The sequence below is a fragment of the Mesitornis unicolor genome, unplaced genomic scaffold (assembly GCF_000695765.1).
Source record: "Mesitornis unicolor isolate BGI_N332 unplaced genomic scaffold, ASM69576v1 scaffold948, whole genome shotgun sequence".
NCBI lineage: Eukaryota > Metazoa > Chordata > Aves > Mesitornithiformes > Mesitornithidae > Mesitornis > Mesitornis unicolor.
In genome coordinates, this window is record NW_010200953.1 from 57,292 (window position 1) to 81,774 (window position 24,483).

The 24,483-nt window shown below is 43.1% G+C and overlaps 1 protein-coding gene across 1 annotated transcript; it reads right to left on the reverse strand.

Moving 5' to 3' along the window:
- Positions 1-1,201: 1,201 nt before the first annotated feature.
- LPAR4 (lysophosphatidic acid receptor 4) lies at positions 1,202-13,805 on the reverse strand. The gene is made up of 2 exons (XM_010189890.1): positions 13,578-13,805; positions 1,202-2,872 (listed from the first exon to the last, which is right to left on the reverse strand). Exon 2 carries the CDS (start codon positions 2,717-2,719, stop codon positions 1,673-1,675), a length of 1,047 nt encoding a protein of 348 aa, XP_010188192.1. The 5' UTR covers positions 2,720-2,872; positions 13,578-13,805; the 3' UTR covers positions 1,202-1,672.
- Between the last annotated feature and the right edge of the window lie 10,678 nt (positions 13,806-24,483).

Genomic DNA, 24,483 nt, shown 5'->3' on the forward strand with positions numbered 1-24,483 from the left:
AAGCAACAGTCATTTTAGGACTAAAACAGAATGACCTCTTGGGTCTGTCTTAGCCTTGGTAAGCCACTGACCTTTTTATTCAAAATTAATGTAGTGCTAATTAAATATTCCCTTCAAATCATTAACATTTTCTTTCAGCTGAATTTTTTTCACACTTTAAAAACCTCTGATTGCTTTAAGTAGTAATCACACTTGATGTGTAGCTCTCAGTATCACACGATCTGAGAGACTTAAGATAAATAGTTGAGTGGAAAACATCTGTTCAATTAATATTTTGTCTGTCTTTTGTTTTTTTTGGCACCATAGTCCTAGAAGTAGCTTTATGCTGTACTGTGGAAAATGTAGTTTACTCATCTAGTAAGTCATAACTTCATACTTTTCCAGGTTAAATTGTTTTTTTCATTTATGCATCTTACACTTGAGAATGAATCAGCCTGCTAAGGTCAGTATAGCTTCAAATATGGAACAGTCGCCGGAGAAATTAACCATCCAGTAAAATACAACAACATAGTTAACTTTTCATATATTTCTAGAATCTATACCTATGAAAGGAAATGCAGGGTATGTAATAAATTAACTGAAAAACAAGAAAACATTGCTGTAACAGACTGAGAAAAGAGTGCAGCTAATTTGCTTTACTTCTTTTTTACTTTGAGGCCCTCTGGTTTAATTAGTTGACTGTATAGCAAAAAGCAGCAAGCAATCACTTACAAGATCTTCTCTTAATTGGATGCTCTGACACCAGTTGTCCGTATCCAAACAAGCTCTTTGGTAGGGTCAGTAACTCTGGGGTCCTTCAGCCCACAATTACCACACCAGAGACTTGCCCTTGCAGGAACTCTGGGGTTTCAGGCCCTTGTTGCTGACTTGATAGTTCTAGCCCTTACCAGAAATAGTCCCATATAATCTTCTGGGACATTAAAGCCCAGGAGCAACAGAGCAGTAATGAGCATTTAACTTCTCCCTAGAGGTGGCATTTAAAATAAATTAAAAGACAGCCTAATCTCACAAAAAACCCTTCTTCTCTCAGAACTGCATTATTAATTATTCTTTTCTCTTGCTGTTTTTCTCTTCTATCACCAAGCAACTGTTTTGCCTACTTTCAAAACAATCATTTATACAATTTAACAATATCCATACAATGCAGCATGCTTGTATCTAGTAAAACCAGGATGAATACTCTTGCAGTGAGATAAGGAAAAGCCAGGAATTTTTATTATGCCTTTTTAAGCAAACATACATACTGTGTGAAGTTACTGAGTTAACATAACGATGATGCATCTCCAGAAGACATGAAATATTGGCAGGTAACTCTAAGAAAATTAAATTTTCTATTTTCCAACTGGTCCCATGTCAACTGCTGGGGGGGGAATGCCAAATGTTGGCACCCTCTGATTAAAGAAGCTGTTCTGTCCCCTCCTTAGTTGATGCATATGTTGTCACTCATCCATAATCTCCAAAGGGAGATCCATTGGGATTCTTATATTTCACGTTTGCCTGTTGCATCTGAGGGGATCATCCCAGCATAAGGATTTGTCTACCTGTGTAGTTATCCCCCAGCAACTTTTCTTCATCCACACCATGTGTTGAGCCCGCATATTCTAAAAGCACTATTTCACACATGGTGTTAATCAAAAGTTAATGGAGGATAACTCCACGTGTAAACATCTCACTAGAAATGTGATTCAGATGTTGGGTCTCCTCCATTTGTAATAGCCTGGTCACTTATTTCATCCTGTGGCGCTGGTAGCGCAGTCTTTGTTAGAGGCGTCTCAGTCTTGAAAAAAGAATCCATTTTTATCTGGGTTTTTATGTTGAAAGACTTCTGGAAGGATTCTGATGTAAAGTAATAGATGAACGGGTCGAAGCAGCAGTTCATTGTTGCAATGCACAAGGTGATTGGGTACATTGTCCTCGCAAACCTCTCCAAGGAGCAATTTGCTATCGCTTGGGACCGCACAAGGGCATACAAGAAGAGTATGGAATTGTAAGGCACAAAGCACACCACAAAAATGGCCACGTGCACAATGATCATTTTCAATACTTTCTCTTTGTTTGTCCCGATCTGGGACAAGGTGGCAGGTTTCCGGAGAGTCCTGAGAACTAAAGAAGAGCATGTAAGGTTGAGTAGCAAAGGGATTATGAATCCTACCACTTCAATAAATATAGTGATCTTAGACAGGTAGGTTTTCCATATACGCTTGGAAAAACCTTCAAAACAGGTTGTGCTGGTGTTGGAAACATTGGTTGTGGAAAACAACGAAGCGGAAATTCCACCGCTGAGGACCAGGATCCAAACACCAGCACAGACTATGGCAGAATTTCTCCTGGTCCTAATGGTGCGAGAGCGGAATGGATAGACGATAGCAAGGAAACGGTCAACGCTAATGCAGGTAAGGAACAGCATGCTCCCGTAGATGTTAGTGAGAAATGCTGTGCCAGAAATCTTGCACAGGCTGTCTCCAAAAGGCCAATGTCTGTTGAAATTATAAAAAATTTTAAAAGGCAAAGTGAAGACAAAAAGCAAATCTGAAACAGCCAGGTTTGTCATGAAAATGGCTGTTTCGCTTCGCATTTTCATCCGAAAGCAGAAAACAAAGAGGGAGGCACAGTTAGTAATCAAGCCAAGGATGAAGACCACACTGTACACGGCTCCATACAAGTTGTACTTAAAGGAATCATCTGTCAAACAGGTATGATTGTTGCTGTGGTTTCCCATGCCAAGTCTGTGATGTGCTTCCAAAGAACTTCAAAGTCTACTTCAGTGACATCCATAAAATAAGGCAGTGATCTCTTCTCTTCCTGACGAAACTCATTCCAGGAAGGTTGCTTGACACCCTGCTACCACGTCTCTGTCACGAATCCTTTCATCCTAAAGGAGAGAGAAATAGATGCCATCAGTCTTGCAACCTGCACGTGGCTGTGCAAGAGAACACGCGCTCTTTCCTTTCCAAATGAATGAATCTGCAAACAAGACCAGTAATTAGTTTTCAAGGCAGTCTTTATAAATTCCACTATTATTGGGATTTTTCAACGTTGAACACAGAAGTTACTGTACTCAGTCTTTCCTTCCCCCATCACTCCCTTGTCCTCCTATTGGAAGGAGAGCAATTGCCAATTCCAACTTTCCACTAGAAAAGGTTTTTCTTTAAAATTTGAGATGGCATTGGCCTAGTGTGTTTGGAAAAAAATCATGGACCCACAATATTACCCAGGTATAGAATCAAACAGTCTGAAATGTTCACTTTAACTTGTAACAAGAGGGGAAAGAAGTTAGAAGTTTGTGTTTGCTTTCAACTGTGCAAAAAATGGAGGTTCTATGGTTTTTCAACCTTTTTTTATGCAACAGTATATTAAAAAACCCTTATACTGACAAAGTACTGCTTTGCCTTTTTTTTTCCTTGAAAATAGGAGCATCCTTACACATGTTTTCCAAAGTGGAAAAAATGAAATGTATTTCAGAAAAGTTTTTCAAAAATACTTTCCAAAGTTAAGCTTGCCACTTTTGAAAAATGTTCTGTGCTTTTTCCTCAAAAATTTCTGCAAAAACTCTATTACTTTCAAAAGGACTTTTCTTGGCTAATGTAAAATGCTTTGCACAAAAGACTCCTGTAAGCTTCATTTCATTTCTACTCTTTGTCAAGATTCAGAACCTGAAATTTGGGAAATCTCATAAACTACAGTCTTGTAAGCATTTGTCCCAATTCAGCAAGCTTTAGACAAGTGCAGGGTTGAAGTAAACTTGCTTTAAGTTTTTCTAAGGCCTGTGAGAATAAGGAGTTGGAAAGTCTCCCTCATTGGAGTAAGGCGGGTTTGGGAGTTGGTACATCTTGGAAATATGGAGCAAAATTGGGTAACTAAGGGAAAGACCTTTGGTTTGTAAAATACAGCAAGCCAAATATGAAACAAACTTTGTAACCTTCTTGTAATCTAAGAAACATCTTTGTAGCTACATCTGTGGAGTAATTTAGAGGGACTAAGCCCTTGTGAAGAGTAGGATCCTTTCCAGAAAGTGATCCTTCAACAGCAAACGTGACTGAGCAAGCTTGTGTTAAAGGTTGAAATGGCAACGTATAAACAAATAAACTGGGGAAGAAAGCATGGCATCAAGACAATCTGGGATGCAAACTGATCAAAATCAGATGTTTTCCATATGTTTTCCTATTGGAAGTGCTGGGTCACTCCTGCCGGGAAGGGTTCATGGTCCTGTCAGGCTGTGGCAGTGGCAGGACTGGGGCAGTGAAGTGGTGCTTTCTTTGGGTTTGCTTTTCTGGCTGTTTGCTGTGTGTGCCTTGAACTACTGAAATCCCCCATGATTTTCATAGGTGGCTTCCTACAGGCTCTTCACCTAATTTAGTAAATTCTACTTTCATTTTAGTTGCGTTTTGACTTATACAGTTGTGATGATAATGTGCACTAGCAAATGTTCAAACCAGAAGTAGATATGCCCTTACCTGATTGCTGTTAATTGCATGGCAATGACACAGAGGAGACCAAGCCCATGTTGGGGCTTTTTCTATAGCACATGTAAGCAGACACTTCATTACGCAAACTGTACAGGGCTTTGGGGATATGGATGGAGTAGGGAACGGGCTGCATAGGGGAGCAAAATGTGCCTTGCACCTCTTTGTGCTCTTGCACTCATCTCAGTGTTTTTCCTACTAAATTCTTAGTCGGATTCAAAAGTGCATATGAGCTCCAACAGGAATAGCTTTGCTCCTTAGCTTAAACCTTAGCCTAATGCATTAAATTCTTGGCTTGTAACTCCCTTCCAGTAAAGAAAGAGACTGCATGTTATCTCCATCAGGAGCAATTTTTGTTTATACTGAAATATAACCTCCATAAATAGATCCTTCTCTTCTGCAGTGTGTAAAAACCAGGTGTGCCAGACACCAGGCTTTGTGTCTGGGTTCTAACTGGGGAGGTTTGAGAGGGATTGGATGTCCTTCAAAACTTTACGTAGCCATGTGCCTGGGAGGTCAATGGAAACCCTACTTTCTGTGCACAGCCCAGGATTTTTGCTGTTCCTCAAAACAGCCTGACACAGCAGGTTTGAAAGGTGGCTTTGAAATGCTTACCTTTACTACTGACATATTTGTTGCCAGCAGCCTGACCCAGATACTTGATAGACAAGAGAAAAGATGCTCCATCACTTGATTCTTTTTTCCCTGCTTTGCAGCCACAAGATTAAATACCAGCTTTTCTGGTGTGTAAATCTATGGGAATTGCCTGCCAATGATTGTCTAGCTAAGTTATGGTCTTTAAAATATAGGCCTGTGTTGTTTACCTATCTGAGACCGAGGTGTTTAAACAAGCTGCCAAGTTGCTTTGAAACTCAGCCATGTGTTTTAAATTCTGCAGTGTGAATCTACACATTTACTTTTCTGAATGTAAAAGTCTCTTTCCTTCCTTTCCAGTAAGGATTAAAGCAGTAGGACGCTCTTAATGTACACCATGTTCACCACCGTTATCGCCTTGCAATACATTTTTAAATGCTGAGTTACATGAATATAAATAAAACTGCTTTTCTGTTCTTCAGGCAGCCCCAAACTTTAAATTCTCTGTCTGAAATGGTAGGCAGTATATGAAGGGAGGAATGTATGTAGCTGTGGTACTGTAACAGAATATATAGCCTGTTTAATGTGATAATATTGAGAATAATCTCTCTCATAGTAGGGATGGTACAAGCAAACCCACAGCAGCTGTTGCTTGCTCATGTAACCCTGTAGGTAAGTAGGTGACAGGGTTTGCTCCAATTTGCCTTTTATTGTAGAGATATACCCTGTCTTCCATGTACTGAAAATAAAGGAAAACACTTACATATGACTTCCTATGGTGCATGAGTATCCTGTTTACAGTTCTTTTATTTCCTCCTCCTAGCACCCCAAGAAATCTTCAAAACAGCTTGCAGCTTAATTCAGAGCAACCATTTGTCAGTACAAAAAATTACTGCAGGTAAAAAGCACGCTTTCAGATCAGATTCTGTAATGCCATAAAGCTCATTCCTTCTGCCTCATCCATGTCCCATTCTTCACATGTTCCTCAAACTGAGGTCAGAAAGAAGACTGTGAAGTTTGGGACATCTTTGCATCTTCCTGTTTTCTTTTTTCACACAAGATATAAGATGAATGTAACTTTATCAGTCTGCATATGTAGGACATCCTCTGTGTGTTCTTGTAAATAACTAAACACTGTAGAGCCTTTTCTTGTGAGGTCCAAATGTGGAAACCTTTCAAATCTGAAGGATGTCTTTCTAGATTATCACTATATGTACTCAGGTTATCTCTAAATCTTGACAGACAAAGGTTTTATAGGGACAGAAGCCAAAAACCGACAGATCAAAAGGTGGGGATCCTGGGGTTTTGGAGGAGTTTCTCTGGGTTTTGTCCAGAAATATCTCTAGGATACGGCAGCCTCTGCTGTGTTTTGATATGGTGTCAGACTCTAACCTTGGAAATAAATAAGTATTTTCCTCAGGCACAGCATGTGCTTTATGCCTTCTCTTGACAAGAACTACATTCATTAGAGGGTTTGCACTTCCCTGTTACTCACCCAGTTGTACAGTGGTCGTGTGATGTGTAACTCACTCCCACCACCAAGCCCAGGGCTACGGCTTTGCAGGCACAAAATCTATCATTTGTTCAATTTCTAGGTTATTATTTCCCTCCTTCATTCAACTTTAATTATGCAGAAAGGTCAAAAAAAAAGTTTTGTTGGAGGGGCAGTTTTTATTTTGTTGGGGTTTTTTTTTGTTTGGTTTGGTTATTTTGGTTTTGGTTTTTAAGATTTTTGCATAGATCATAATTCTGCATAAGGCTAAAAGACTTGGATTTTTCCAGACTAAGTACTATAGGTAAGGTGAGATATACTGCTATTGTTTGACTTAAAACATAAACAAGAAACTTTCTACCTGAAAAAGTAACTATTTCTGTCAATTCTATGGCAATGCTAATGAGGAACTGTAACACCACCAAGCTATCGTTTCTAACGGCTCACAAATGTTCACTTGAAAACCACAAAATGTGAATTCAAAGAAAGCAAAGCAATGATTGGAAATGTTACAAAATAATCTGACTGCTGAGTTCGCTGCTGTTTTGCCACTCCTGCAATGTCTCAGTGCCTTTCATGGGATTTCTGCTTACTTTCTCTTTTCAGTACAAGTTTCACTTGTACTTGTTATTTTGGTTACAAAGAACTTTGACAGAACCAACTGAAAGCAGTTATAAGAACAAACCTCCGTTTTGGGGGAATCTGGTTGCTGGCTTTTCCTTTTTTGAGGCTGCCAGGGCAGTAACTGTGTTACACAGCAATGCTGGCTCCATTTTCCCAGTGCCACCAGTGTTGGCTTATGGAAAGCACCATACCTGCAACAGCTGGCATTGCTGGACCCGGCTGCAGGAAAATGGCTTGGGACAGCAAATTTGGGGTTGGTTTTCATATCAACCAGCTGGTTGAGTTGCTGGGAGCTCTCCATCCTCCCCAGAGCTTCCTGCGGTTTCACAGTAACCTTCGCCTACATTTCTACCGCGGTGCGGTAGGAGCAGGAGAAAGGGTGGGATTAGACAGTGCGAAATGAAGCAGCTGCCTGTAAACAAAGCACTATTGACTATATGAAGCCGTGGAAAGTAGAAATGCTTTAATCTCTTTCATTTACTAATCCTAAGTGATGCATTTGAGAACAGTAGGAAAGAAGTAGACAGAAGTGTGACGTTGAAGTCCAGCAAAGGTTTCAGTAGCTTCAAAGAGCCGTTCTGCCCTGTGTTTTATCAGACTGAATGCCTAGCTGGTATGCTGGGTGAAAGGGGGACGTTTTCTGATGATTAGCATAAAAGACAAGGCAGGAAGGCTCTTATTCATGGCTTTGACACTTATTGTGCAAGGGTCTTCAATACCATGGCTGCCTTCATTCCCCAGTATTTGCCGTGGGTGTAAGAACGTCTCCACACCTGGTAGGAAGGTGAAATTGTGATCGTTTCAGTCAGGTTTCACTGTCTGCTTTTCAAATCCTCTTTGATAGAAGAAAACAAAACTCTGGACCCCGTGAGGCATTTCCCTTTGCTCAGCCACCACGAGTGACCCCAAGGACACGCTGGGATCAGGTGGGAGTGTGCCGGCCACTCCTTTTGTCTCTCCCTGGGATGGCTTTGGCCCTTCAGGAACCCCTCAGACCCTCCAAGTTCAACAGCTACTTTGTGCTGCCTGGAAGTCAGCAAACGCATTGCGGCAGGACCCCAATTATTCTCCAAAGCAGAGTAGGGAAGTGGAAACCTGAGCATATCAGACCCATCCTAAAGGCACTTTCCTTTTTTCTTTCCCCCTTTTTTTTTTTTTAATTGTTCAGTACTGCCGTTGTCTCCAAACTGTCCTTGGAGACTTACAAAGCATTTCCTGCTCCTGGTGACTTCTCTGTGCTGTATCTGTTTTGTATTGAGCTAATTAAAATGTTGCCTTCTGAAGAGAATAGAGAACTGACTTACCCCATATTCAGACACTGATCCTCAGGGCATGACTCTCTTTTTGTTTTCACTGAGAATGTCTCTCTCCATTTACATCACCCCTTTAACCCTTGATGCGCTTTGGCCCTCCCCATCCATTACAGCTTTCAGAGGGTCTGGTCCATGGGTCAGAAATGACAGAATTTACTCCAAACTTCCCAGCAAAGTTTGCATTATTTTACTCTTGCAAGAGGGACTTTTTTTGCTTGCAAAGGCACCTCAATCTGGTGATGGAGGACCACAAGAATGCTGCTTTCTTTGACCCTCAGGTCTCTAACTAAGAGATCGCTTTATAATAGTATTGCTAGATTCAATAGAGATCCCAATAAGAGAAGACTTAGAAGCAAAGAAAAAACTGATGAAAAGCAGAGTTACACTCTTTGGCCCAATACTTGAAGACTTACAGATTGTTTTTGCTCAGTAGTAGAAGTTGGTGATGGAGGTAGCTGTGTCTTTGATGTAGCCCTGTTTATTTACAAAGCATGGTTACGGAAAAAAAAAACCAAAAACATAAAAATAAGAGAGTCCTGTTTCCCTGAGTCACAGGGGAACCCTACAACAGAACTTGGTTTATTTGCTTATGGTTCCAAAATGCTTTCCAGTCACTGTCCTGCCCAAAAAGCTGCCTTTCTTTGCTTTCTCTGCCACAATTTCCAGTGGTTCCTTGGTGACTGCTTGGCTTTTTGGCTCCTTGTTGCCTTTACTCGGCTCCTCCCGAGGCGCCTACAGCTGCATGAAGCCCTCCTTTCACCCGAGCATCATTTGACTGCTCTCACCCAGAGCCATCGCTCCGGGCTGGTCCCTTTGCTGAAGTAGAGCTGAACTTTCACCCCTGTTTATCCAAAAATTATAGGCTTTTTTTTTCTTTTCTTGCATACATTAGCACCAACAAACTTCCAGCCAGCTGCCAGCACTGCAGCACAAACACCCATTTCAGCTTTGCAAGCAAAACTGGGTGCATGGAGGTACAACTGGTTTCCTTGCGGGTGCTGAGCACAATCTTTGAGTGGGGCAGAAGGCAATTCATACCCTGCTCCAGTGCTCAGGACCTTGAAGGATCTGTGCTCTGCATTTATTTACTGGAAGGAGTTGATAAAATAGGGCTTTGTTCTCTCAGATTGCTTCTGGGGGAAAAAGGGGAAGGTTTGGGAATTCCTCTGACGGCAGTGAGGGCTGGGTGGGTGTCCTCAGCCTTAGGCTCCTTTGCTCCCATGAGCTCTCAGCACTGGAGATGATGGTCCCCTCCCAGAGCTGCTGGGCTGCAGTGGGATGAAGCCTGCAACCTCCCTCTTCTCCTTGGTGCACGTTTCTCAGCAAGGAAGCACGGCACGTAGCTACGCTATTTTTCAGTAAGAACTACAGAGGATAAAGTTGCATTAATGTGTTAAAATACATAAGAAATTACTTCATGATGGAAAAAATACCATATCTCAGCCAGTAGGTGATGTTTTTGTACTGAAGTTTCTTAGAAATCATATTTCTAATAATGAGATAAGGGGAATGATATTTTGGCATTGTATAAGGCACGCTGCTTTTACTGCTAAATATGCTAATTTCCATTTACCATGGAAAAGTAAATGTATGCTGGGGTGGAAGATGTTATCTGCAAGTTAAAGAAATTGAAATGAGACTGTTATTAGATGAAAATAAGAGCTTCCTTTGTGGCTGTCTATTAACAGGAATAATAGGTACTCAAAATATGAGATCATGTTATGTACAGAGAAGTCTGCTCTGCTGCTAGCACGCACCTTTGTCTCAGGGCTTAGGGATGATGAATGTCCCTCAGTTTCACTTGCCAAGATAAAGAGTCTTTCCTTTTTCTACAAAACCAAACCATTACAGATAATTCAGAAAACTTCCCTTGCAGCTGGGGTCAGCTCAGGCAAATTTGGCTCCAAAGTGGTGTGGATCTTCACCCCCTTCTATGGGACTGCACTGAGAAGACGGTGCATTAGAAGGGTGCCTGGCAGAGTCGCTGTCTGTTCTCATGAATAAAGAGCTCCTCTTCTCAAGAAGAGAATCTGCCTTTTGTGAAAGGTGGTGACTCCCCTTCCCTGAGACTAAATCGGATCCTTATTTACAGAGGAGGAGCAATGTGTGAAGGAGCAGAGTGCGACTCTGCACGCACGCTTGACCTGGAAAGACCTACTGAGGCTGGATGTGTGCTGCAGAAGCCATCCTCACCCATCCCAGTCGTGCAGGGGATGGCTCACTGGTGTCTCATTTGTCACCTGGAGCACACATCAGGCTGGGACCACCATGTTATCAGTCTACATCAGTAAAGAGAGCCCTGATACTCAAATATGCTTTAACCAGAGCTAGATGCATCACAAACATTGCCATAAATACATACAATTGTAAGTGCCAAGGCAGAACCAGAATAACCCAGTACCAAATTGTTTTGCCATGTACTGCTCTTCCCAGGGAGCAATCTTCTCCAAACAAGAAGACGTATGTTCCAGAAGTAACATACACCCCTATAGTGCACCCTTTTTTACCCCAAGATTTGGGTAAAATTGCTTTAATTCCCGCTCTTGTGCTCCAGCCATGAGGTCAGGGGCTGGAGAAGGGCAACCATCTTACAGCTGGGAGTGCATCCATCCTCTCTCTGGCACGAGCAGCAGTGCTCAGAGCACACTGAATGTTTCAATCCCAGGTTTTCAAAGTTTTTTTGTCTCTTTACAATACTCTGAATGAAAGTGAATGACTAGCTGCATTCAGGCCTTAGTTCTGTTTGTCTGTGTACCAGTGAGTTTCTGACTCCAGAATCTGAAAGACACTGATTTTTATCAGTTGACTTCACCCCAACTAAGGAGAAGTCTTATTTTTAGTCTCAAAAGATTAAAGCAAAATGTATGCTCAGGCTCCCCCTCCCTTGCTCTCCCTCCCGTGTTTTTCAGGACTTTTAAAGTTTAGAGGCTTTGAATCCCCCACAGTACCTAGGTTAGTTTCCTGCCTGTTTTATTTTAGCTCTCAGAATGCTAGTGAGAGAAAGATGGAAAAGTGCTACGGGGTAAGGGGAATATCCTTACCACCAACCTGTGAACTTTGCACTTCCCATCCTCAGGGTTTTACTGTTTTGTGCATACAGGGGAGCAATACAAAACCACACTATTGTCTCTTCTCAAACAAAGATTAAGGATTGTCATTAAAAACCCCAAAGTTTTCTTGCAAATGCTTCTGCAGTGGGCTTATATTGTATCAAATCCTATTTCTTCCAAACAGCTGCATCTTTAGATTACGTTATTCATTCACTTTACTTCTGACACCGGTTTTTTTTTCTGTCTGCTTAGAGCTGTGTCTGAATTTTTCCCATGGAAATTCGCCACTGAGCTTAAAAGGAGTAGATTTTAGCCAGAAATGAAAGCCAAAGTGGTAAATATTTTTTAAAGTTTTGCAGTATAAAATATATCACTTATCTGCTATTTTTTAATACAGTTTGTAGGAACCAGGTCTCGCATTACATGAAGCTGCATGTATCATTGAAAGCTGAAAGTCTAAGTTTATGCCACTTTTATATACAACCCTTTCTGAAGTTTATATTAAAGTGTCTTTGTGATACTGACTTTAAGAACCAAAAAAAAGCCCTAAGCAAGGGATATTTTTCACAAATCCGAAACAACCAACAGGGATAGAAAAGTCCTTAACTTGTCATTTGCAGTGACACAATGAGAATTACAATGTGAATTATAATGATTTCCACAGCAACAGTTTGGAGGAGCAGCTCACATAGTAATTACTTTCCAAAAACTTGGAGCTCATCTTTCTTGCTTTAAACAGAAACATTTGCCTCTGCCATCCCAGCCATAGCATAGCTCAAGTACGAGGAATGAGATCTGCCTGGATAGAAAAAACATTGCTAATCTCCATTGAAATGTACAGCTCCAGCCCATCCCCAGCTGGTTTTATCCCACAGATTTGTCTGAGCCTTCAGATTTCAGAAAACGCCATAATCCTTATTTTTTTCAGAGCTGACATTAAATCTGGATACTTTTCTGCTGAGTTAGAAAGTGAGGAAATAGCAACTTACCACGGCAGAGGGGCCGGGGCTGGGCTCATGCCCGCAGCTCGGCAGATTTCAGCCCGATCCCTCCCTGACAGCCCACATTTATCCTTTTTGGATGCATGCAACGCAAGCCCCATTAGTCCCACGCATAAGATCTGCGTGCTCAGCGTTCGAAAAGTTCACCCGTTCATCTTTAAACTCTAAAGTGACCGGGGTTTGTCTGCCTTCCTTTGTTCGCAGAGGAAACAAAACTGCCGAACGCCGTAGCCATCATGTCTTGGGGAAACGGGATGCAAGAATGGGCCCAATGTCTGGGCAGGGGCTGTGGGCAGGGGGAACTCTTGGGGGTCTCACTTAGGAAACGCTTGCCATTGGGCAGGGCTGGATTATTAGCGCAGGAGCCCGCCCCGCGCCTGGCTCTCTGCTGGGTCCCTCTCGCAGGGCTGTATTCCCTTCCCCACCATTGCCCAGCCCCAGCAGCTCCCAGTTCAGAATTAGCAGCTTAAGGACAGCCCCGACAATGGGTAACGCGGATTTCCTGAGCAATTAACTGGCGGACACAGCCTGCGAGAGCGTGCCTGCTGCCTCCGTGTCGGGTAATGAGCAGGGGGAAAAGCTGTTTAAATCTCGGATTTTCCTTTGCACAGCTGTAATTGTTTTTCCTTCCAATTAAAAAAGCAAGGGGGAGAGGGGGAAGCCGGGAATTGGGAACGCATTGGGTAAAACTGGGAAACTGCAAAGCAAAGCTGGTCATAAAAATAAAGTATCTTTCTAAACAGATTTAGAAAGGCGTTCTTTTTTAGGTTGGGGTTTGGTTGTTTGGTTTTTTTAATCTCCTCAAAGGAGCTGACTAGAACAGCCTGGACTCTTGTCCCCCAGCAGTTTGCACTGAAAGCCCTGGATTCCTGCTAAAAAGCTTGCAGGCTTTCAAATGTTTAGGGACGTAATTAAAAATTCTCCAGGGAAGTACGGCTGCTTTTGCTGGTGTAGCTCCCCCTAAGAGCTGCTGCTGCCTTTCATCAAATCTGCCTTTCAGCAGAGCTGCTAGCTAAAAGCTTTTTATTTTTCTCTCTTACCTTTAATATCAGCCCTTCAGCGAGGGAAGAGGATCTTCTGGCAGCAGGAGTAATGCAGGGGATGGCTGTTTGTGCCGGGGTGCTCTTTTCTTTCTTTTTCTCAGCCCCCTCTACTTCCATAGGTTTGAAATCCTGAGTCTGCTTTTAAAGCCCAGCCTCCCACCTAACGCGTCTCGCTCGCATTGTGTTTGTCTCTCCTTTTCCTCTGCTCTTCTTGGCTGTTCCCACAGGCGGCCAAGGCCAGTAAACAACTCATTGTGGAGCTGGAGCTGATGTTATTCCTTGGGCTGGTGGCTGATGCAGTGGTCTCTGACTCGCTTCTGCTGCCTGCCCAGCTGCCATCAGCTTTTATCCAGTCAATGCAAATAACTTCCTGAATATCTCATGTAACAGCCAAACTCCAGCCTGCAAAACCTCATCCTCCAAGGGCTCACAGTTTAATAAAACAGAGAAAAACAGGAGCGTGGATTTGGATTGAAAATGTGGAAGGTCCGGACGTTTCCTCCTCCTCATTGTCAAAGATCCATTTTCCCTTTTTCAGCTGGTAAAGATGACAGACAAGCTGGGTAAATTGTGAAGGGATGGCCAAAGACATTGGCCATCACCATGCAAATCTGGGGGTGAGTATGGGGGCTGGTAGAAGGCTCAAGATGCAAAATCCACCCGTATCACCAGTAAACTTGCATACAGTAATCAGCTTTGGCCCTTCATGGCTTGCAGGCATTTTTGGGCTGACTGCATGGAAATCCTGCTCCCTCGGGTATAAAGCAGCTGCTTTTCACCCCCTGGGGCCCATTTTTATGTGAGTGCTCTCAGTGGGGACTGATTCAACACCATGTCTGCATTTGAAATTGCCCTTTTTAGGGAAAGCAGTGTGGTTTGGATGGTTTGAAGCTGGGTGTACTGAAACAGATTAGAATGACCATGCTGAAACTCTTTGCAGATTAACATCTTGTGTCTCAGCCTTCAAATCTACCAGTCACTGGGCAAACCCATTAGAGAGACTTACCACTCTTTGCAGATTAAATACAGCATAAATCTTTAAACAAAACTTCTGTGCTTCCTACAGTATTTAGCCAGAATATGGCAACTGTGCCAACTTTGATGCTGTTGGAATTTAAGCAGGCAGCTGTACCAATCTGGGATGTTTGCTTTCTCTCTAAAGTTACTGGTTTAATTAAACACTCCTAACAGAAGTCTTCAGCTGTTGTGAACTTCAAGGGCTCCTCCTTATAATGTTATCTCCACCCTAACAGGAGATGGGATGGTATTTTTGCCCTTTATGAAGTCCATTCTTCTAAACCATCTAAGTGGTTCCAACTTTGTATCCACCCATGGTTGCCGTTGAATTCAAAAACATTTATAGTGAGCTGGTTATTCAGTCACCTGTTACTTTGGGTTTTTTCTTTATAAAGGAGCATCTTTTTTCTGATAGATATAGCCAAAACCAGACTCTAGAAAAGTAGAACCTCTTGGCTGACCCGTGATGCTACTCTCCAGCCTCTAAACATCATTTAAAATATCCCAACCTCTTCCCCTATGGGACACAGAATATTTTTGGTATTAATGAGAAATAAAATGTCCCCAGAGCAATATATTCCTGTTCCCCTCCAAGGCACATTTCACAAAGCAATAGACATCGGCCTTTACCTTCTCCACGCTAGTTTAAATAGGTCAACTGCTGTGTTATCAATGTACTCTATTTTTTTAAAGAAATAAAGTACAAACATTTCCAACAAAGTACCCTTAGCATGGGTTTATTTGCCAAACGTTTAAAAAAGGAGGTGGCTGCCTCTCTTCTTGGTTACAGTTACAGGCAAATGTTTTCTTTAAAATGGAAAAACAGTGAATAGAGTCCTCAGCTCTTCATCTCTCCTCTCTGCACAACTCGTGCTGTCCCCACCCTGATCCCATGGTGTTCATCTTAGACTTGGGACCGGGTGGGATTTAGTGAGCTCTCCTTCTTAAAACATTGGCAGCACATCAATAATCTCTAGTTATTTTGGAAAACAAGGGAAACTGGAGTGTTATCTTATTGGAAACCATGGTTGCTGAGAAGGCATAACATGTTTAAGCTGAAGTTTTACCCCCCTGTTTATAGTACTCAGATTTTCTGCTTGTGCATAGAAACCCTACTGATAGGATACTTCTGGTATGTTTTTGGTTGTCTGTTGTATCAGTGGTCTCGTGGTTTTTGGACTAGCTAGCGTATGAAATTTCCATTGATTTCAGCCAGGCAGGAATACCTGAATTTAAGGAAAAAGTTTGCCTAGAAGACTAGCTTATTGCATTTCTGTATGATTAATGCTTAATTCTTTTGCTGTCAATTGCTTGACTATTTGCTGTCAATTGGCACTCTATTGTGCCAAAATTCCTACTTCAGGGAACTTTCAAACAGTCAAAAGAAGCCTAAGAGCAGAAACCAAATCAAAATTGCACTTTAAAGGCAACTAGAATATATATGATAGAGACCTTAGCTTTTCCCTTTCCTCCTCTATTCACTGGCAAGGCTTGTTTCCTTCCTTTGCTTTCCTACAACAGCAGACTTAATTTGTCATTTGGTAGCTAAATACTGCGTGGCTTTAGTTCATCCCGGTACAGCAACATATATCAGATGTTCTGAGGCCCCATGAAGCCCTCCCTCCCTAGAGAAGAGGCTGTGAACCAGCTCATGTGGTCAAAATTGGACCATCCAGGAGTGGCTTCATGGCATTGGAGTGGTTGAGGGACCATGTTGTCCAAATACCCACTCTTTGAGCCTACAAACTCAGTTGTATTTAGGCTGTAATCCATCCATATGATGTCCTGTATGATTTACTCATCCTATGAGGCACATGGCTTCCTAAGGTCTCCAACTTTTCCAGCACCAGCTGTAGGACTTCAGCTCCCACCCTACGGCAGCTCCAGTGGAAGAAGGGGAATGTTAAGGTGACCCCAAAGGAAACATTTGGATGATTAAACCAACAGGTTCAATTCCAGTAGAACCAAGTATTTCATTTAGATGTTCTCCAGGAAAACTGAAGGAAAAAAATCAGTAATACTGATATTTTCCTGGGGGGAAAAAAAAATCACTTTACAGAAACCAGAGTCTCTGCTGAAAAAGATTTTGAAAGAAAATTCCTGAGCAGGTGTAGCAGAACCCTGCAGGAGCTCACTCATGTTGCAGTGTTTACTAATGCTTAATGGTTTGTCAGTGCTTCCATTTGAAGTCCTTTTTGAACAGTTTTATAGCAAAACCACAAAAAATCACTTTGGAATTAAATGGAAGTGCAAAACCACACCCTGTTTTGTTTTGTTTTAAAATGTGCATTTAGAAGGACCTTTTTAAATAAGTTTAATGCTGCAGAAAGATGACAAAAAAATAAAAGCAAGTGCCCATTTGCAATTTTAAGAAGGTTTCATTTGAAAACCCTAGTTTGTTAATTTACCAGCACTTAAATGCCCATTACTTTTCAATCCAACAGAACAGTTTGTTAATATATAATGGGGTATTTTTTCTCCAGATGTTTAGTCAAACTGAAGCTTTTCGGGGGTGGGGGGAAAATGCTGCTCATGCTACTGGCGTGACTGAGTGTCCAGAAAGTCCCCACTGCTCTCAATGTCGACAGATTTCCAGTGAGCAGGGTCTGCTGAAACACAAATACAACCCACTGGGGGAAGGACTGGATTAACCGATTAACTTGTGATTTATTTCTCTGATGTTTACACCCACCCAGTAGTAACTCTTTGCATTTTCACGAGTCCTGAGGGCCAGCCTTTATTAAATGCACTTCACTCAAAGCAAAGACATTTGATTATAAGCTGCTGAAATGTGTTTCATTGTGTGAAATGTAAAACAAAAGTCCATACTGTTTGCTAGGTCAGGCAAATAGAAACCTCCAGTGGCACCAAGTGCCTCAACCTGAATATTCCTCCAAACCACGTGTTTGGTTTTTTTCCTAAACCTTTGCTTTTCTTTTCTACATAGCATCATCAATAAGGTAGAAGTGCGTCAGTCTTTTGGACAGTGTCCTCTCTGTGCTTCAAGGCATGCCTCTCCCTTTGCTTTCCATGTTTTTCAGTAATTTAACCAGGCTCTTCCCAGTGTGTCTCAGTAGTTTCAGTCTCTAATTTTTCTTGTTAACGAGAAGGGATTTATTTTGCAGACTGCTCACTCATTGGTCATTTTCCCCTATAACGTGAAGAGTTTCTAATTTTGCATGACCAAATCTAGCCCATAAAAGTTAGAAACCACAACCAGGAGTTACTTCAGGCAAGAAAGAAATACTTGATTATTCTCTCCTCCAGAACAAGTTTAGATATTTGCTCTGTCCTAATTTGGGGTGGGATCTGGGATCCTCAATTCTTTTTACCCAGTTCAAAGGGACTGCTTTTCAGTTCTGCGTGCTTCAGAGTCCCTGCTTTAATAAACAGGCGGTAATGTACACCATTGTTTTGACAAGAGGCACCAGTTATGCCGAAATCTTATCCCCTGGCAAGCAGAGCAGGTGGTTTCCAGCAAAGCTGCTGGGCTGCCTGCATGAGCACCAGCGATGAAGAGCTCGATTTTGGAATTAAGCAACATTGCTCCCATCGCGGTGGGGGATGATGTTTGAACGTGTCCAAGGGGAAGCCAAAACAGAAGCCTTTGTCTTTGCGTGGTGGGGAGCTGAGCAGATTTTAACAAAGAACGAGTGGAACAGAGTTGTTTTATTCTTTTTCTGTATCCCAGTGATAGCCAACCAATGACTCTTATTCCAGGCATGATTTTTTTAGGAGGAAAAGCCCTTTTTGACTGGTGTGACTGGACCTGCAGTGGCTTAACAGGAGGTACCATACCCGTATTTCATACAGCACAGCTTCCCTGGGCTGAGTCTGCGGGGCGGCTACAGCCAGGCCGTAACAGGGCATCAGGAAGTGCTGGGTGTTTTACTGGAGGAAACTGAGTTTCACCAAAAGAACTGGGAAGGATGAAGAGCTGTGATGCCAGGAAGAGGTACTGCAGAGCAGTTAACGAAGCAAGCAGAGAACAACAGACAACGCGGGTCAGCGCTGGCTGACTTCCCTGCGCAGTAGCAAGGACAGCATCTCAGAGCTCGGCAGCAGAGGGATATTAAATTTCAACAAAACAAACCCAAAGGACAGGAGAAGGCAGTGAATATAGTCTGTGTTCTGATGGCAAAAAATCAGAGTTAGAAAGGAGCCTGGAGCACCTAAAACAATTGAAGGCGCAACCGGGCAGGAGCTCGCGATTCTGCTGTGCATGAATAGAAGGAAGAAGCAGCTGAATATCAGGAAACGTTTTCTAACAATGCAGACTATTGGGCTTCAGTGGAGACTCCCGAGGGAAGCGGTAAAAGCCCACATGGGCTGAATAATAGAAAACTGGACAAAACCATAGCGTACATACGCTGGAAAGAAATCCTTCAGTACAGTGATACACAATTCACAATGCCTAGCAAACATAGCGTCGCTATTATTAATATCATCTTTAATATGTATTTTTTGATACACAGATTTTGAAGAGTTTTTGCAAACAAGGAGGCCGCAAGCTTTCTATGCAGGTCCTCTCCCTGCAAAGTGGACAGCAGAGAAGGGGGAAAGGGGGATGCGCATCCTGGCATAGTCCTGCATTTCCCAACAGCGCGAAGTGGTTGCCTTGGCTATCCCTGTCCCTAGGAGGAAGCCTGGTTTCTGTATTTTCATAAGAAATCTCAATTAACCCAGGTTCTGCTCCCTCTAGAGGGCAGCTGCTTCCCTTGGAACTGCTTGGGAGAGTGAGCTCACCACTAGCATGTTCTGGTTCCCACTTGACATGCAGTGAGTTTCTGGGGCTTGCAGGATTTTGGCTGTGCCACAGAAGGGTGATGCCAGAGGAGCCACAGCCCCATTGGGCTCCCCCTGCTTTCCACTGTGTCAGCCTCCACGGCTGGATCAGTGATGAAGATACAGAGCTAAAGAGAATGGAAACACAGCTAAATTTGTAAAAATCCATCATGCTCTGTAGCTTCACCGTCTTGAGAGCATCTTGCAGATAACAGAGCATAGCTGTTAACAGAGAATTTACTAATGAAAGAAATATGCTAAAATGGATGAAAAATTAAATATTTCCAATTTTCATTGGCCTCTAAGCTATTCCAGTACCTAATAGTCAGTACAGCCTGTGTGTCCCCCATGACTTCTCAGTGGATGACCCTTTTGACTCTCTTAATCCAAAAGAAGACTGAGCATGACTAACGCCTGGCTCTACAGGGAGGTGTGTGCCATTGCACAGGGCTACGCCACATGTCAAGGTCCAAAACTTTGCGCTGTGCTTCCCTCCTAAGGACTACGTTAGCAAAGCATATTACCGGAGCTAATCTTGCCAAGCCTGTGCTTTTCTGTTGCCCAAACTTACAGTCGGGCAGTGTTATGCAAATCAAAGCAGTATTATTCGTGTTGCACCACCACTTAACTCCTGCTCTCTACCAGCCCATTGTGGATCGTACTTTGGCATCGGGTCAATCTGATTGCAGTTAAGCTTTGTACAAAACATCGCTCAAGGCTGGCTATTCTGGTTTGGATTGTTTGTGCTCTGAAAGGTTCTCCACAATGGCTGTTCCGGGGAATATGCTGCCATCTGTGTTGGTAATGCCCTTGTCTGATAGTTTTGGTTATTATTTTTACTCATGGACGCTATTTTGGTAGTGACTTGTTTGTTTTTCTGATCGAAAAGTGGTTTCTGAGGAGAGAAAAGTACATATTTAATGCCTTAGGGTTATGCATTTTTTTTCTGAAGCATTTTTCTATCCACAAAAGACTTTCTTAAGGTTTCTTCTATCACAGACTCCAAAAAATGCCTGTGTTCCTAACAAAAGCAGGATGCTATGTGTAGAAGAGCAGTAAAGAGGAAAGATTCTGGTACAGATATCAAGGCCTAAGTGTGTTGCCAATACATAAGTATAAAAATAAAATGGAGTCTGCATTTCATTTTGGAAATAGCAAGTTTCAGGTGGAAATACTGCCTTGGTCTGCCTTGGTCCACTAGAGTCTGCAGTAAAGCAGTATAGCCATGTACTAAGCAGGAGCAAACATCTCTGTCAGCTTGTGAGCAAATGTGAGAAGGCAGCAGCATCCAGGCATTGACTGTCTTATTTGGGGAAAGTCTGTACCTTGGGATCTGTGTCTGAGGTTTAAACTTGGGAGGCTTATCTGCCATTACATTCTTTCATTCTCTTCTGTCTGAGGACATTATTTTGGCATCTGGTGGGTGGATGTATGATTTTTCCTGCAAATGAACTTAATGTGCAGGAATTAGGCTGGTCAAATCTCTATTTTACACCAGCTTATAGAGAATACAGAAACTTCCTCTCTGCTGTTCTCCATGATTCTGACATCTTCCCCTTCTTACAGTCCACCTAACCCAGAAAAGACAGGAAAAAGATATTTCTTTAACATTTCACTGTTTGACCTAGTGCAGGAATTGCCTATTCTAGGTTCTCTCCAGCATTTCTTGTTTCTCTCCACTTTGCCCTGGACCATTATACTACACTCCATAAGTCTATGAACTGCTATTTGCATCTGGGCTAAAGCAACATAAAATGAACATCAGCTATGAAAATATAAGCATGGGCCAATTTCCCTTTATTTTAAACTAAAGGCAATTTGCAGTAATTTAGTGCAAGCTGAGCAACTCAAGGTTTTCCTGACGTGAGAGAAGATCTCTCCTCCATTTAGTTGAAAAGCCTCATGTACAGAGGGACAGGAGCCAGCTCCTGTCTGAGAGCACATGGATCTCCTTGGTAGCCTGCAATGAAATGTTTCTTTACCAGTGGCCTCAAAACACCTCTAAAGTGCCCATCAGGGAGCTCTCACAAACCTCTCCTGGGGCACCAGGACCTAACTTTCTTCCTACCAACTCTCCCTTTCTCCAGGACCACGGAGCCTCCCGCAGACACTTGGCACTCACTGGAAGTTACATGTTAATCCTGAAGCTTCTCATTCACAACCCAAAACTCATACCCAGACTAACACTGAGGAAATGTGGCTGTCAGAAGGCATACTCCATGCTGCACCTTGCCAGGTGTCCCCTAGAAAGTGAATTCAACCAGTTTTTCATGGAGTCACCTGGAGAGAAGTTATTAATGGGCGAAGCACACTCCTCAGTGATAGCTTCCACCAGCAAGGAGGCAACGGCAAATATCTAGTTACATATCCCAGTGGCATATTGGTCATTAAGATTAGCTGAAAAATCTGTCACTGATACAGGACAAGCTTGTGAGGTTTAGAAATACTGATGAGTCCAAACGGAAGAGTTTTGAACTGAACTTTCCTGTAGACATGAGGAGCTCAGGGCACGCAGCATGAGCCACCTTGAAAATTGTATTACCAGTGCTATGATTTAAAACACAGATGTATGCTGTTAGCAGATGACAGATGGTCTCTGTTCGCTTCCTTGGAGTGCCCAAGGAGGGCTTCAGAGAGGCTCAGCGTGTGGCTCCTGGACACCACTCGGCTGCTGGCAACTGGTTGTGGTACAGAGAATGCAGACGCCATATCCTATTCCCTGCCATGCTCTGAGGTCTGAGGGTACAGTGACAGCAGTGCCTCGAGATGCCTGTCACGATGAATACTTCTATTTCTGGTGCAAGGCTGCCATGGGACACTTCAACACAAGTGGAAAATTAGTTCCAGTAACAGTGACTTTCTGAGATACATTCGCAACATTCAGCTGCTCATCACATGGAAAGACAGACCCAGTGCCCAAGTGACACAGTTACTGGGACCCAGTGATCTTTTTAGAGGAGATGGGTGTTTCTGCGGTGCCACCAAGTTGAAAAAAGAGCACCAAGACAAATAAATAGAGCAGATATACTGAATAAGAGTGGCTTTTCTAAAAGTGTTTTTACTTCTGAAGGAGGAGGAGCTTGGAGAGGCAGCTGCCATGCCAAGGGAAAGGCCACCCTGTCTAGGAGCTCCCTAGATAAGAATGGAAATCCTTGTATAACACTTCCCTTTGTTATCGGAGGGGAAGAAGCACTTTTAAAAACATTGTTTTTACAGAGGAAAGCATCACCAACAGGGCAATGATTTTTTTTTCTTTAACCTTTTCTCTGTTAACTTGTGATAACCTTCCAAGCCAAGCATCCAAACCACCCGCCACCACTGTCCATCTCTGCCATGGGCTCCCTGGGTTTGATCAGTTCCTGGTGCACCTCTTCAAATCCAGGAGAGTTTTTTGCTGTCATGCTCTCCTCCCTCCATGACCTGAGCCTCCCCACCTGCCTGGGGCACCATGTCCTCATCCCCTGTCCATTGCTTCCCATCACCATGGCTATCTCACATGCTTTTCCATCTGCTCTCAGGGCATTAAGTCCCTTGCTGTGCTGAATGCACCCTGTGCACAGGTTGCTGCTCTGTATTTGTTACCTGGGCTGTTAGCTATTTTGTTCCCTCAACAGAGTTGATGTCCCGCTAGGTCTGGATCAGGACAGGGATCATACCAGACTGTGCCTCCAGCCATAAGATGCTCAGAATATTGACCAAAGTTTTCTTGCCATTCAGTGCCCTGGGATTTAGTTGCCAAAGTGCCAGAGCCTTTGTGAAACCAGCTGCTCCTCTGAGATGTAACCAGACTCAGACATCCCCTCCCTTCTGGTTTTGTGCATTATCTGGTACCACAACAGAGGTTCCATGTAAAATGTGGCAAGGCTGAAGAGTATCTGGATTTAAGTTTGCAGCTTTGTTTTTCCTTTGCCCAAAAGCCATTTTAAATGTGAAACTTCTGAGGTTCAAAATTCAAATAGCTTTCTCATCCAAATGACATCCTGACAGTTTGCACTGATGCAGAGATTTTAATCTTGCAAAATTCTCTGCAGCTGATGCCTTCCCAGTGACCAGAGCTGCTGCCGCCAGCTCTGCTCTCACAGGAGCACGAGGCCTCGCAGCCCCATTGCTCTCGAGCACAGCTTTCCATGAAACGTGAGACCCTCACTCATAATTCATGGGCTTCCTATTTTATCGTCACTAAGCAAATGGGGAAGGACAAATGTCCTTCCTGTGACTCGGAGCAAAATACAGGATTTACTCCTCGGTTTATGTCTTCTCTCTTTTCTCCTGTGGGAGAGGATATACTTAAAGGAAGGATCTGACTTAACATTTAGCAGCAAGTGTTACTGACTGAATAGACCAAAACAAATAAAACCCTGTATTTTTACATAGTCTGATTAAAAGTCTTTCCTGCTGGTTGCTAAGTAGAATCTTGTTTCTGGTGATGTAATTTCACTAATTAGTAACCATCATGGACTCCTCGAAGGCAAACCGGCTGTGAAATGGGGGAAGACTGGATGCTTTTAGGTTTATAATAGCACCTGAGCACCTGCTGCCTGAGCTACATCAGCACCCGCTGCCCTTGAGTATGATGTTGTGGGCTTGAGGATTATTTATCCATCCTGTCCCCATTGCTGCCCTTGTCCACAGACGGGATGTTCAGCAAAAAGAAAGCTGGGAAGATTTTCATCTAATTCAGCTAGGGAATGATGCAGCCCTGGTGGGCGGGTTTGCTAGGGCTTCGATGGAGCTATTCTGTATTTGTTGGAAATGGCTTTTATTAACCTTGTGCAATCTAAAGGCTTCCAAATGGCTGTGTTCCCGACTCTGCGCTGCCTGTCCTGGGGAGGGATGGGAACATTAGGGAGCAGAGCACTCAGTGGGGTACAAGAGGCTGTGGTACCCGGTTGGACTGCAATGTACGTTCAGAGCAGGACTGCATGTTGAGGCCATCTCCCCACTCCCCTGGCAGAGGGACCTGTCCTATCCGGTAAAACGCTCTTTTTGAGCACTGGCCTCTCAGTGCAGCTCTGCCTGTTTGGGGATTTGGCTGCTGGCATGTGAGCTGCAGCTGTGCAGCTCTGCCTGCAAGGTCAGGGGATGCTGGGGTGCACATTGC

What these genes read in the sequence shown, in the direction of transcription:
- LPAR4 (XM_010189890.1), bottom strand. Translation starts at nt 2,719, where the DNA reads ATGGGAAACCACAGCAACAATCATACCTGTTTGACAGATGATTCCTTT.